Source organism: Sorex fumeus, unplaced genomic scaffold (assembly GCF_029834395.1).
Source record: "Sorex fumeus unplaced genomic scaffold, SorFum_2.1 ptg000128l, whole genome shotgun sequence".
Lineage (NCBI taxonomy): Eukaryota > Metazoa > Chordata > Mammalia > Eulipotyphla > Soricidae > Sorex > Sorex fumeus.
The window spans coordinates 35145026-35158732 of record NW_026606185.1 but is presented as its reverse complement, the minus strand read 5'-3'; the positions used below and the strand labels follow the sequence as shown (position 1 = coordinate 35158732).

Below are 13707 nucleotides of genomic sequence, written 5' to 3'. Positions count from 1 at the left end.
GGCCCAGTAACATCTTCATTGTGAGACTTACTGTTACTGTATTTGGCATATCTAATCCTTCACAGTAGCTTGCCAGGCTTTGTCGTGGGGGGCAAGATACTCTCGGTAGCTTGTCGTGCTCTCCAAGAGGGGCGGAGGAATCGAACCCAGGCCAGCCAGGTTGGCCACGTGCAAGCAAATGCCCTACCCGCTGTGCAATAGCTCCAGCCCAAAAGCCAAAAATAAGTAATTAATTTCAAAACATGATGTAGAAAGAAAATATAAATTTATCTCCTATCCATCAACATAAAATGTAAGAATACCACAAAAGGGCTAGAGAGAATACAGGGGTTGAAGCACTTGAGCTGACTGCCACACACCGGGCTGCTTTCCCTGGCACAGCGTATGGTTCCCAGAGCACCACCAAGGAATGACAAGTTAGGAGAAGCCCTGACCACTACCACAGCCGACCCAAAAGAAAAACAAATCGGTATCAAAGAAATCAACAATACATACAAAGAAATTTGGGAAAGACAAATTACAAAAGAACAAGGAAACTTTACTCCATGCTTACATTTCTGAGATTTTGAATAATATAAATATACTACTATATATATATATATAAGGTAAAGGTAAAGGCCCTCCCGTTGTTCGTCGATTTGCTCGAGCGGGCCCAGTAACGTCTCCATTGGGGACTTTGTTGTTACTGTGTTTGGCATATCGAACACGTCACGGGGAGCTTGCCGGGCTCTGCCGTGCGGGCGAGATACTCTCGGTAGCTTGCCGGGCTCTCCGAGAGGGGCGGAGGAATCGAACTCGGGTCGGCCGTGTTGGCTGCGTGCAAGGCAAACGCCCTACCGCTGTGCTATCGCTCCATATATAAAATAGGGCCAGAAAGATAGTTCACCAAGTTGAGAGAAAACTTTGCATGCAGGAGCCTGGATACCACATGGTCCCCTGAGCACTGCCAGGTGTGAACCCCAAGCAGAGAATCAAAACAGCTAAATGGAGCCCACACAAATCCAAAACAAACATTTCTGGGACAGTGGGGGTTAAAGCCATGCCCAGCAGTACTTGGGGGTTACTCCTAGCAGTGTGCAGAGAATCATATGCAATGGGGGTGAGGGGGAGTGTTGAACTTCAGACAGTGGTGTGGAAGGGAAGCATATTACCTGCTAGACCCTCTCTGCCTCCCCGCCCCCCCCCAAGAACACACATACACAAAAATGGGACAGTGTTGGGTTACACCCAGGAGCACTCAGTGCTGACTCCTGGCTCTGTGCTCAGAGATCACTCCTGGCAGTACAAAGAAGGACCATATGAGCAAACCCAGGTCAACTGCATTCAAGGCAAATGCCTTACCCACTGTACCAGGTCACTAATTTTTTTTTTAAGCAGACTAATTTTGGCAGGGGGGTGAAGAGGATGTTTTTGTTTTTGTTTTTTTTTCCAAGACAAACCACATCTGACAGTACTTGGGGCACAAACCAAAGGGTTCAGCCCTTACAAGAGATAACACAGCGGGTAGGGCATTTGCCTTGCACACAGTTGACCCAGGTTCAATTCCCAGCATCCCATATGGTCCCCCAAGCACCACCAGGAGTGATTCCTGAGTACAGAGCCAGGAGAAAGCCCTGAACATCACTGATGTGACCCAAAAACAAACAAACAAACAAAAAAAACCCACAAAGGGTTCAGCCTTTTGAGCCATCTCTCTAATCTCTAAACTAGTTTTGCTTAGAGGCTAGAGAAAATATAAGATGAGAGAAGAGGGAACTTCCCCATGGAGTTCAAGAAGGAACTGCATATGCCGAGTAGGGATGTAGATTCAGAATGGAACACCTAAATTTTTAAAAATTTTAAGTTAAGTCCAGGTGATGGAAATGTGAAAAACAATTTCTCTATACCCTTCTGTGGGCTGGAGCGATAGCACAGCGGTAGGGCATTTGCCTTGCACACAGCCAACATGGCCGACTCGAGTTCAATTCCTCCGCCCCTCTCGGAGAGCCCGGCAAGCTACCGAGAGTATCTCGCCCGCACGGCGGAGCCTGGCAAGCCACCCGTGATGTACTCGATATGCCAAACACAGTAACAAGTCTCACGATGGAGACATTACTGGACCCGCTCGAGAAAATCGATGAACAACGGGAGGACCATGACCGTGACCATACCCTTCTGTATTAAATTACCTGGGGGAGAGAAAAACCAGAATCTTCTTAAAGAAAGATACAGGAGCTGGAGCAACAGAACAGTGAGTGGGACGTTTGCCTTGCACACAGCCAACCTAGAGTTGACCCCTGACACCCCACCTTGCCTGTGATCCCTACCAGGCATGATCCCTAAGCACAGAGCAGGAGTAAGCCCTGAGCACTGCCAGGTGTGGTCCAAAAACAACAAATGCTCTATAGTGCTGAGAGGTAATTCAACAGGCTAGTGCATGCAGGAGATCCAGGTTCAATTCCTGACACAGCAAGCCCACAGCACTGCTCTGAGCACTCAACCAGGAGTAACCTGAGCACCACCGTGTAAAACCCCCAAAAGTTAGTAGGTGTATCTACACTAACAAACAAGAATAGGACACCATGCTGAATGAAAAATAAGAAACCAAAGCACAAAAAATTGTAAATCTACAACTGTAAAAAAAATAAAATAAAATAAGGGGGAAAAAAAAAAAGAAAAATAAATCATATAAAGTTCACTAAATCCCATTTATACTTTTTTCCCCCAGTGACCACAATTAAACCCAAAACCTCACAAAGGGCAGTCATGTGCTCTATTCCTAAGTAACAGACCAGTCCTAAAAATACATGTTGTATTTTTAAATGCGTCAGGAAGAGGGCTGGAAGAAAATATGCCAATCTCTTGGGGTCAGGGAGATAACTCATGAAGACCCAGGTTCAAATCCCAGCATCCCATATCCCGAGCACCGCCAGGAGTAATTCCTGAGTGCAGAGCCACGAGTAACCCCTGAGCATCGCCAAGTGTGACTCAAAAAGCAAAATGAAAAATAAACTGAAAATGCAGGGGCCAGAGAGATAGTACAGTAGGTACAGCGCCTGCCTTGCATGCAGCCATCTGGGGTTCAATGCGGTATACCCCAAGCATTGCCAGGAGTGTAACTCAAAACACAAGAAATCTGAAAAAGCAAGTCAATAAAAACTGTGTAAATCTGGTTATCGCGGTAGCTAAAAAAAAAAGAAGCTAGAGTAAAGAGAAGTAAAAACTATTAGCTCATTTTAAAATGCTTCCATAAAGATGTGCCTAAGCACATTAGGTTTCCTTCCTTCCTTCCTTCCTTCCTTCCTTCCTTCCTTCTTTCCTTCCTTCCTCCCTCCCTCCCCCCACCCCTTTCATCCCTCTCTCCTGGCTCTGGCACCTGGATCACTCCTGGTGGCGCTCAAGAGGCCATACGCAGTAGCAGGAATTGAACCCAGGTTGTATGCAAGGCAAACGCCTTACCAGCTAGCTGCACTATCACTACGAGCCCTAGATTTCCATCTTTAACTTTAGCAATGCATCAACTTTACATGTAATTTTCACTGTAGTGGAAGTTTATTTCTAACAGTTAATTACTTGATCACTCATAAAAAAGAAGAAATGAGGTTTAGTTCAGCCTTTGAAAATTACAGAAGGAAACACCAAGAGATAAATATGCATGCAAGATAAACCAGAAGCCGGTACATTCTAAAACCCAGTATCTTTTCTCACTACTCCCACTATTATTAGTGTGGCTCAGTCTCATTTCCCTAAAAGAGCAATGTAGGTTTGCTTCACTTACTAAAGAAGCTGCAATCTGCTAACTAAAATAAACTTTCTAAAATTGAAATTATGACTGTGCTGCTCCCCAGTTCAAAACTACCGATGGTGCTCCTGGGCTTTCAGGAAAAAGCTTCAAGTAGCTGTCTCACATAGTACAATTCCTGCCAATTATTCTGAAACTCTATCCCCACTACAATCATCCTTTCAGCACAACATTGTAATCCAAGCAGTCACTCTATCCTGGGTAACTAACCCACCCAGAATATGACTGTAAATCTACTCTCAGGATATTATTCCCTCAACCAATCTGATCACCAATTCTGCCCTGAATGAACTACTTCACCTAGGAAATGCTTCCTATGCACAAAGGCTTACTCAATATTATATCTAGTATTTTATATCTAGTATTTTAATGGCTAATGTTGAGTTCTCAATGCTCACATCTAGTGGATCAATGATGGCAGAGTTTTAAAGCACTGGTAAAGAACTGGTGTAGTTCTCTGCAACTACAAAATAATGACTTTAATACTACTTTAAACTGTGGTCTCAATAAAAGAATTTTAATTTTTTCTAGCTATATCTTCTAAATCAATAATGAAGGATCACTTTATATCTGACAAAAGAAAAATCCAACAACTGCTTTTTGAATCAAATAAGGAAGATTAAATAGAAATTTTATTTAGGTGAAGCGATTCTAATGATAATGAAATTCCTGGGTAATCCTGCAGTCATGAAAGGACAATGAAAATTTAGCAGAATTCTAGCTATTTTCCTACAAAACAATGCAGTTAATCTCAAGACCTTGTTCTACAAAAAACTTTCCCCCCATTCTGTATTCTTTAGTTCAAAGTTCAGCCCAGAATCTTAGAGCAACTGTGTTGGAGGAAAGAAATCATCAACAAAATCTGTCCTTCAAATTTTTGGTTTTGACATTTGGGTCACATTCGGCAGTGCTTTAATAAAGGGACCATGTGGTGTCACAGTCTTCTTGCTCTTAAAGTATGTGGTCTGTCCACTGAGCCCTCTCCCAGACACCTTTTCAAAATAAAACTAATCTAATGTAATCTTATTTTTTCCAAATCTAATCAGACCACACACAATTTCAAAGAGTTAATTTGAGAAAGGTCTTGCCACTGATCATTTACTCTTCCATTGCCTGAAGTCAAATCAAAGGCTGATTTAAAATTTCCTGTAGGGAGCAGGAGTGATACACTGCACTAGAGGGTCCCCTGGCTTTCCAGATGATTCCCCCCTGCCCCCCAAAGCACCATCAGGAGTAAATTCCTGAGCGTAGAGCTAGGAGTAATCCCTGAGCATCACTGGGTGTGGCTTCAAATCCAAATACATTAAAATAGAAGTCAAAATAAATTAATTAAATGATCATAAGGAAGTGGACTGTAACAGACTGATGGGAATTTGTGGGAGATCTAGAAATTCAGAGTTCTGAGGTCACTGATCCAAAGGGTCACTGAAATTATTCTCCCCATGAAAAAAAGAATCTACTTCCTTTCACTTTGCTCTCCAGTCAGCAGGAAATAAGCATAACAAAGGCATCAAGTTTAATAAATACAAGCTGAGAGGTTTACACTGAGACATAAAATGCTCAGATATTTTTCTAACAATCTGCATTTGTCGCAGCAAATAAATTTTAGACTGTCCTTCACCTCCTTTAAAAAGCAAGTAATTAACTGGGGCTGTGTGCCTGGCACACAGTCAACCCAGGTTCGATTCCAGGCACCCCAATGAGTTCCCCTGAGGCCAGCCTGGAGGAATCCCTGAGGGCGGAGCTAGAAATAAGCCCTGAGCACTGACTGGTATGCCCCTAAAAAAAAGAAAAAGAAAAACAAAGGCTTTAATGGTAGAACCATTACTTCTATTACTGAATTGAACACCCTTCCCCCCTATTACCCAAAGAGTAGGAGAAAAATATACCCATGGGTATAGTGCCCTGTAACTACAAAATTAACTTTTAGTTAACTTTCACGCTGTTGTATACTATGATACCCATTTTTAAAAAATGAGAAAAAAAGGGGGGGAACCCCCAACTTGCTCCATCCGTCTTAAAGCGCGCGGCACTTGCAAGCGTGAGAGCACTTTTCTCGAGACTTCGGGGCCTAGCCCCTGCCAGAGAGGCTTTTGCAAATCCGGAAGGCGGCCTGGGAGTTGTGATGTTTACTCACAAAGTTTAGGGAGCGGTGGGGGACACAGGGTGGCAGGCAGGCGCGTGGGGGGGGGGGGGAGCGCGACCCCTTCACATACCCGGCTCCTCCCAGCTCCTCTCTGCGCGGCAGCTGTCAATCATCCAGGGGCTTCCCCGGGACGCCCTCCCCGCGGCCGCCTCCCTCTCCCGGCGCCCACCTTGTGCCATGCACCCGGCCGCGGGGGGCCCGAAGAGTGAAACAAAGGGAATCTATCACCTCAAGGCCCGGAAATCCTGCCCGTTCCAACGGGGAGAAAGACGCCGACCATTCCATCCCCGAACCGCCTCCCAAAGGCCACGAAACCCAGGCCGGGCCCCGTGCGGCACGCAGCCGGGAGGAGCGAGGAGCGGGCGGGCGGCCGCGAGCCCTGTGCGCCCGCAGGGGCGGCGAGGCGCTGGGGGCGGGGGAGGGGGGAGGAGGAGCACGGGGGAGAGGGGGAGGAGCGGGAGGAGGGGGATCTCAAGAGCCCGGGGGCCGCTCCACCAGAGGGGCGCGCCGCCACCGTGACGGACGGGCGGAGGGGAGGGGGACCCGGGACACTCGACACCGCAGCTTTCCCTCGGGTTGCTAGGAGACAAAAAGGCTCCACGTTCCCGGCCAACGCCGCCCGGGCCCGGAGCGGAAGGCAGAGGGGCGTTCGCGGGCCCCCGAGCTCCCAGCGGGGACCCCCGGGGCGTCCCGCCCCAGGAAGCCCGAGACCCCCGCGCCGGGTGTGTGTGGGGGAGGGGGGCCTCCGCGCCCCGCCGGGCTCCCGGCCGAGGGGTCCGGGGCCTAAAGCGCCCTCCCGGCTGGGCGCGCGGCGGCGCCGAGGGCGCGTCTACTCACACGTGCTGACAGGCCGCGGTCCGCACGGGCGTCTTGAGCACCTCCTGGCACACGGGGCAATAGAAATCATCCTCGGTGTACGGGGTGGCCGCGGAGAGCTCCTCGGCCATGACGGGGCGGCGGAGCGCACGGCGATGGTGATGGCGGCGGCCGGAGCGGCGGTGGCAGCCCGGGGCCCGGCTCCCTGTGCGAACCCGGAGGGGGAAGGGAGGCGCGTCAGGAAGCGGCTCGCGCCGCCGAGGGGGCGGGGCCCGGGCGGGGCGGGGCCGAGCGCCGGGACGCCGCGACCCCCCTCGGGGCCGGGCCTCGGGGCGACGCCGGGCGGGGACGGAACGGGGGAGCGGGGGGCGGCCCCGGGCAGCCCCCCCGCCGCGGCTACCCCGGGCGCTCCCCACCCCTCCCCCGCCCCCGCCGGCGGCCTCTGACCCCGGCCCCTCCCTCACCTGGCGCCCCGCGACCCCCCGCTCACGGCCCGGCCCCTCCACGCGCGCCCCCGCGCGGCCCCGCGCTCACGTTCAGCCCCAGAGCGGCGGCGCCGAGGCAGCGGCTTCCCCCGCGCGTGCTGGAACGGGGCTGACCCTGCGCGGTGCTCGGCCTCCGGCGTCCGGCCGCAGCTGCCTGGGCGAGCCGAGGGCGGGCGGGGAGGGGCGTCCCAGGTACGCCGAACTCATCGGCCCGCAACGGAGCCGAGCCCGAAGCTCACGGCGCGCCGCGATCCCACCGGCCCTGCCAGCTCTTCCTCGGCATTGCGCCGCCTGCAGCCGGCGCGGCGGGTCAGCGATGCCGGGAGGACGCCGAGCCGCGCGCGGCGGGGGCGGGGCGGGCCGGGGGCGGGGCTCCGAGGCCGTCTCCCGGGCAACCGGCGCGTGGCGCTGGCCGCTGGTTGTGACATCAACAGCTGGCTGCCCACCTGTCGCCCGCGGCCTGCCGGCTAACAGGAGCTCCTTTCTCCTGGCTCCTGTCAAATACTGGCGGGGAGGTTTTTTTTTTTCCAGATATTAACCATTTAAAAAATCATTTCCTAATTTAAAGATGTGGTCCATACTCAAGTAATATACGTTGTGAAATTTTCATCCTTGGAGGGAGAAAAATGATGTGTTTTGTTTTTTTTTAAAGATTTTGTGAAAAAAAAGTTTTTCAAGTTTCATGCTCTACCGACTTGGTCTAGCAAGATGCTATAAAAGAAAAATTTTGGGGCTGGCGTGATAGCACAGCGAGTAGGGCATTTGCCTTGCATGCGGCCAACCTGGGTTCGATTCCCAGCGTCCTATATGGTCCCCCGAGCACTGCCAGGAGTAATTCCTGAGTTGCATGAACCGGGAGTAATCCCTGTGCATCACCAGCTTTTTGTGACCCAAAAAGCAAAAAAAGAAAAAAAAAATGTTTTAGGGGATGGAGAGAGAGCACAGGTGGCAGGGTACTTTCTTTGCACTCGCCCACCTGAGTTCTATCACCGGCATCCCATATGATTCCCTGAACACTACCAGGAATAACCCCTGAGCAACGACTGGTGTGCCCACCCTACCAAAAAAAAAAGAAGGGTTTAACTTTATCTTTCAACAAGGTGTAACTGACCAATCCTAGTCACAGATGCATGCTTGGACCCAGGCCTGTTTGGTTTTTGATAGTAATAAAAATGAGGGAGAAACGTGAATCTTTTTCTTTTCCTTTTGGGACAACATCTGGAATGCTGTAGGGTTACTCCAGGCGCTGCACTTAGGACTTAGTCCTGGTGCTACTGTGGGAGAGGGAACTCGTCTTTGTGGGATGCCTTGGTTGGCTCCATGCAAGGCAAACACCCACCCTCAGCCCCCGTACTTATACTATCACTCCAGTCCCAGGAGCGTGTATCAAAGCGTCTGTACCAACGTTATTCACTTCTTTTTCTTAAATGGACTCTTAATTTCCAAATACAACCACACAATTGATAAATCTGTAAAATGGGATCACAACTCCATCTGTGTTAGGAAAGTGGAATATCATAAAGCATCCTCATAGAGATAAAGTTTCCTAAGCCTGCTTTGTTAAAACTGCCAGAATATTAAGTGTTTCATTAGCAGTGGCTGTACTGGAGATAGGAAGTGGAATAACTGGATTTGTATGGACTTAGATAAAACCCTAAGAAAGAAATGGGTCTTAATGTGTGTCTTAAAATGATGATTCCTAGAATAATTCTGAATAGTGTGTCAGATGAACAGCTGATTTCTTTTACCAAAATCCCAACAACATTTAATATTTGGTTCCCTTTCTTCCTTAGCAAGAACAGTGGAAGCAGAACAGGAAAGCTAATTTTAGCTTCAGTTTTCCTGGGCGGAGGGAGAGCACTTGATAGGAGGGGCAGCTAATAGCTGCCAGGTGCTTTCCAAGTTTACTTATAAATGGTTCTTAGATTCTAAATTGTGTCTTTTTGAAGATATGTTTACTATGATTTCCCTCATTTTACCACTTTAGGAAGTAATGTAACATTGTGCTTAATTTAGGAATACCCTTTACTTGTTCTTATCCCTAATAAGAACATCCGTTTTGTGACTTTTTTAGGTTTTGGGCTATAAATGGCTGTACTCAGAATTAATCTGGATTTCTTCGGCACGTGCAAAGCAAATGCCTTGTCGCAGTGTTATCTATCCAGACCATTTTCACTTTTTAACTTTAATTCTATTGAGACCACACCAAATGGTGCTGGGGGCTACCCCAAAATGTTACGTTGAGAGCCAACAGCCATACATTGCCAGTAGTGGGATTCTTGGTCTTGTGCATTGCCTTACCACTTGAGCTATCACCTTGGACGTGGCTGTCATTCAATTTGTTTTATTCTTACTTATGCCCTATCCCAAATCCTAGCCACTAGGGCTGGAGCAATAGCACAGCAGGTAGGGTGTTTGCTTTGCATGCAGCCAAGGATTCCTCCGCCCTTCTCAGGCGATTTGCTCATTGGTTTGCTCATCGATTTGCTCCAGCAGGCACCAGTAACATCTCCATTGTGAGACTTCTTACTGTTTTTGGCATATCAAATACGAGCTTGCCGGGCTGTCCGAGAGAGATGGGGGAATCGAACCCCGGGTGGGCCGCATGCAAGGCAAACACCCTATCCGCTGTGCTATCACTCCAGCCAAATAAGGTTCTAAGAAAAAGTTGTTACCCTCTGAGAGTTACACCAAGAAAAATGAATCATAATTGTCAAGAATGCAATCGTATTGCATAAATGCAATTTTTAATTTCATATTAAAAATTACTTGATAGTTGTATAAACTATCTTATCATCTCATTCCTAATTTGGTCAAACTAGCAGGCTACCAAATGTAACCAGCCCACACGGCAGAGTCTGGCAAACTCCCCGTGGTATACCCAATATGCCAAATACCAGTAACAATGATGGGTCTCATTCTCCTAACCCTGAAAGAGCCTTGAATATGGCACTTTAAAAAAAAATCTCAGGGCTAGGACGAAGAAGACGTTACTGGCACCTGTTCGAGACAATCGACGAACAACAGGGTGGTCGTGGTTGTATAAACATGTCAGATTTACTCAGAATACTTTCTGGTAGCACTGTCACTATAGCACTGTCCTCCCGTTGTTCATCAATTTGCTCGAACGGGCCCAGTAACATCTCCATTGCGAGACTTCTTGTTAGTGCATTTGGCATATCGAATACATCACGGGTAGCTTGCCAGGCTTTGCAGTGTGGGCGAGATACTCGCGGTAACTTGCCGTGCTCTCCGAGAGGGGCAGAGGAATAGAACCTGGGTTGGCCAGGCCGGCCACATGCAAGGCAAATGCCCTACTGCTGTGCTATCACTCCAGTTCAACTTATTTTCTGGTATATAATAAATTATCCATAACCTCTGGATAGTAGCTGAGATACCCTGTTAGACTAATTTGACAAAATTAACCTATAATCACTCCTCTGCTCTCCTCAAAATGACATCTAGCAAGATAAAAGAGCAGATAGGGGGTTGATGTCAGGAACTTAGGCCTGACAAGGGAATCCAATTTGGTCCCAAGAACTAAAAGGTCTCGGGATTTTCGCTGAAAGTTTTTGCAGTGAGGCTGTATTCTGAGATGCAGTGAATCTGAATATTAGCTTTTGTAGATATCTACACGTGAAGCCCGCTTAGTGTCACCAGCACTATGACACCTCTGAATTGCTCCCATAAGGAAGGCCACTCAATAGACACTTACTCTTGGCACAGCTATTTTTCCATAGCATCCCTTGAGAGCACTCTACTCCATCACTCTGAGAGGGAGACCCATTCTGCCTAAAAATTATGTCATTGAATTTCCTTGAAGGGCGACTTCCTGGACTGGTGATGAGCAGTGTAAGAAGCCCAGGCCTTGCAGCTTCCCAGCTCTCAGTGTTCCCTTCAACCTATCTATCACGCCTTGGCCTCCTCTGTCTCTTTTCTAACCACTTAATCCCCTGGGTTGGAAAGAAGAGACTTTTCTCGTAGCTACCTACTGATGATTGGGATCTCCCTAGCGCAAAACGCTTCTCTAGGCCACGTAACAAGGACCCTAAATGGGAAGATAATTTTGTTTTAAAAGTTCTCTTCCTTGACAAAACCTAGCTTTGTCTGACTGCAGAGCCTCCAAAGCCTGTTTTGTTGGTGAAAGCAGTCTGTTTCTTGGAGAAGTGAACTGCTCAAAGTGGGCGCTGGACTGGGAGGGAAGCTCATGTTTCACTCCTTACCCTTTGCTAACTCTTCTAATCAATACCATCTGTAGTGTTGTCATTCAACTGGCTTGCAAGCAGTAGAGGCTCCACTCATCTTTTTTAACATTGTCAATTATTTTTGATAGGTAAGATTTTATTTCATAATGTATTTATGAATAATATATTGCAAAACTACAAGACCCCCTCATTTCAGGGAAGCGACTTCGCCCAACTTCCCTTTATGTGACGAGGGTTATGATTCTTTATCGTATAGTATCCCAGCTGTACTGTAACCCCAACATCATTTCTATACGTGGTGTCATGATGTAAACCCAATGTCATTTCTGTACTTGATACCAAAAACTGTACTGTCTCATGCTAGATAAGAAGTCACATCTCCGCAGAGGCTCCTTATAAGTGTTCTTGCAATCCCTGATCCCTGGCCATTTAGTTCAGGTACTTTGCTTAACCATGGTCTTCGGTCTGGCCAGCCAGTATAAATAAAGACCTTCTTTTTCCACCAAATCTCCGTCTAGGTGTGTTTGGTTAAGAGAACTTTGGTTATAATAATAATTGTGAAATAGAAAACTCAGCCATATAATTTCAAGAGTGCCGAGTTCCTTAAAAAAATAATAATAATAATAAATAAATGCTGCAGGCAGTTGGGAGAGAACTCTACGGTCTGGCCTGTATGCTTTGTATGAGAAGACAAAGATTAGTCCAGGGCAACATAAGATTGATTCCCTAGCACCAACCCAAGGGGAGCTCGGGAGCATTCCCGGGTATGATGCCAAAACAAACAAAAGAATGCAGAAAATCACATTTATGCATTTAAATTTTTGTTTTGTTTTGGGGCCCCATTCAGGGATGCTCAGAAACTATTTTCAGTTTGGGGGACCATGTAGTGCCAGAGATTTCATCTAGGCCTCCTGCATGCAAAGCATGGGCTTAGCCCTTTGCGCTTTTTCCACCCAGAAAAATATTTGTGTGTGTGTGTGTGTGTGTGTGTGTGTGTGTGTGTGTGTGCTTGTATGTAATTTGGGGGAGTCACACCCAGCAGTGCTCAGGGGCTATTCCTAGTTCTGTGCTCAGGTGTGACCCCTGGTACTTGTTGGGAGCCCAAGGATTGAAACAGAGTGAGCACAAACAAAGCAAGTGATTTACTTTTTGTACTATTTCTTCAGCCCCCCAGAAGAATCTTTTTGTTTTGTTTTGTTTTTCTGTTTGGTGGCAACACCCTGCAGTGCTCAGGGCTCACTGCTGGCTCTGCACTCAGGGATCAAATCTGCTGGGTCCACACTCATTATTCTTCTTAGTAAAATTAATTTTGTCTTGGGTAATAACTGAAGGAGTACACTGTCACACCTTGGCATATTTGTATGCCTTACTTCCTCTACCAAGCAAAGTTCTAGTGCCATTGTACTATAAAGTTGACTCTCTCTACGCTTTCCTCCACAGTTCTCCTTTTCCCCCGATGTAACCACCCTAATCTTTTACAGCCCAACGGTTTTTTGGTTAGTTTTTTTTTTTAACTTTATTATTTATTTATTTGCTCGAGTGGGCCCAGTAACGTCTCCATTGGAGACTTTGTTGTTACTGTGTCTGGCATATCGAATACTCTCGGTAGCTTGCCGGGCTCTCCGAGAGGGGCGGAGGAATCAAACTCGGGTCGGCCATGTTGGCCGCGTGTAAGGCGAACGCCCTACCGCTTGCTTTTGGGGTCACACCCAGCAATGCACAGGGGTTACTCCTGGCTCTGCACTCAAGAATTACCCCTGGTGGTGCTCAAGGGAACATATGGGATGCTGGGAATCGAACCTGGGTCAGCCACGTGCAAGGCAAATACCCAACCCACTGTGCTATTGCTCCAGCCCCTTTTGGTTAGTTTTTAATCTAATGATTTTTAAATTTTTATTGTTGTTGTTTTGATTTGGGGCCATACCTGGACAATGCTCTGCAATCAGGAAATACTTCGAGAGTTGCTTGGAGGACCATAGGGAATACTGGGGATTGAACCCAGATCAGCTATATGCAAAGAAAATGCTCATCCACTGTGCTATCACTCTGGCGCCATTTTTTAAATTTACTTTGTGTTTTATTCATTTATTTTGGGGGACTTGGAAGACAAACCTGATGATATTCAAGGATCACTCCTGCTGGTGCACAGGGAACAGATGTAGTGCAAGATTTTTTATTTTTTAATTTTTGGGGCCGGGATTGAACCAGGGTTGGCTACATACATGGAAAATGGAAAAGGCTTCTTCTCTCCTCCTTGCTTCTCTCGCCTCCCCA

General features: G+C 47.7%; 1 protein-coding gene across 1 annotated transcript in view; it reads right to left on the bottom strand.

Moving 5' to 3' along the window:
• RNF138 (ring finger protein 138) overlaps positions 1-7555 on the bottom strand; it is a 34622-nt gene extending 27067 nt beyond the window's left edge. The window contains exons 1-2 of the mRNA XM_056138026.1: positions 7278-7555; positions 6765-6948 (exon numbers count right to left, since the gene is read on the bottom strand). Coding sequence (XP_055994001.1) covers positions 6765-6874 — 110 coding nt within the window. The 5' untranslated portion in view covers positions 6875-6948; positions 7278-7555. The remainder of the gene's footprint in view (positions 1-6764; positions 6949-7277) is intronic.
• Between the last annotated feature and the right edge of the window lie 6152 nt (positions 7556-13707).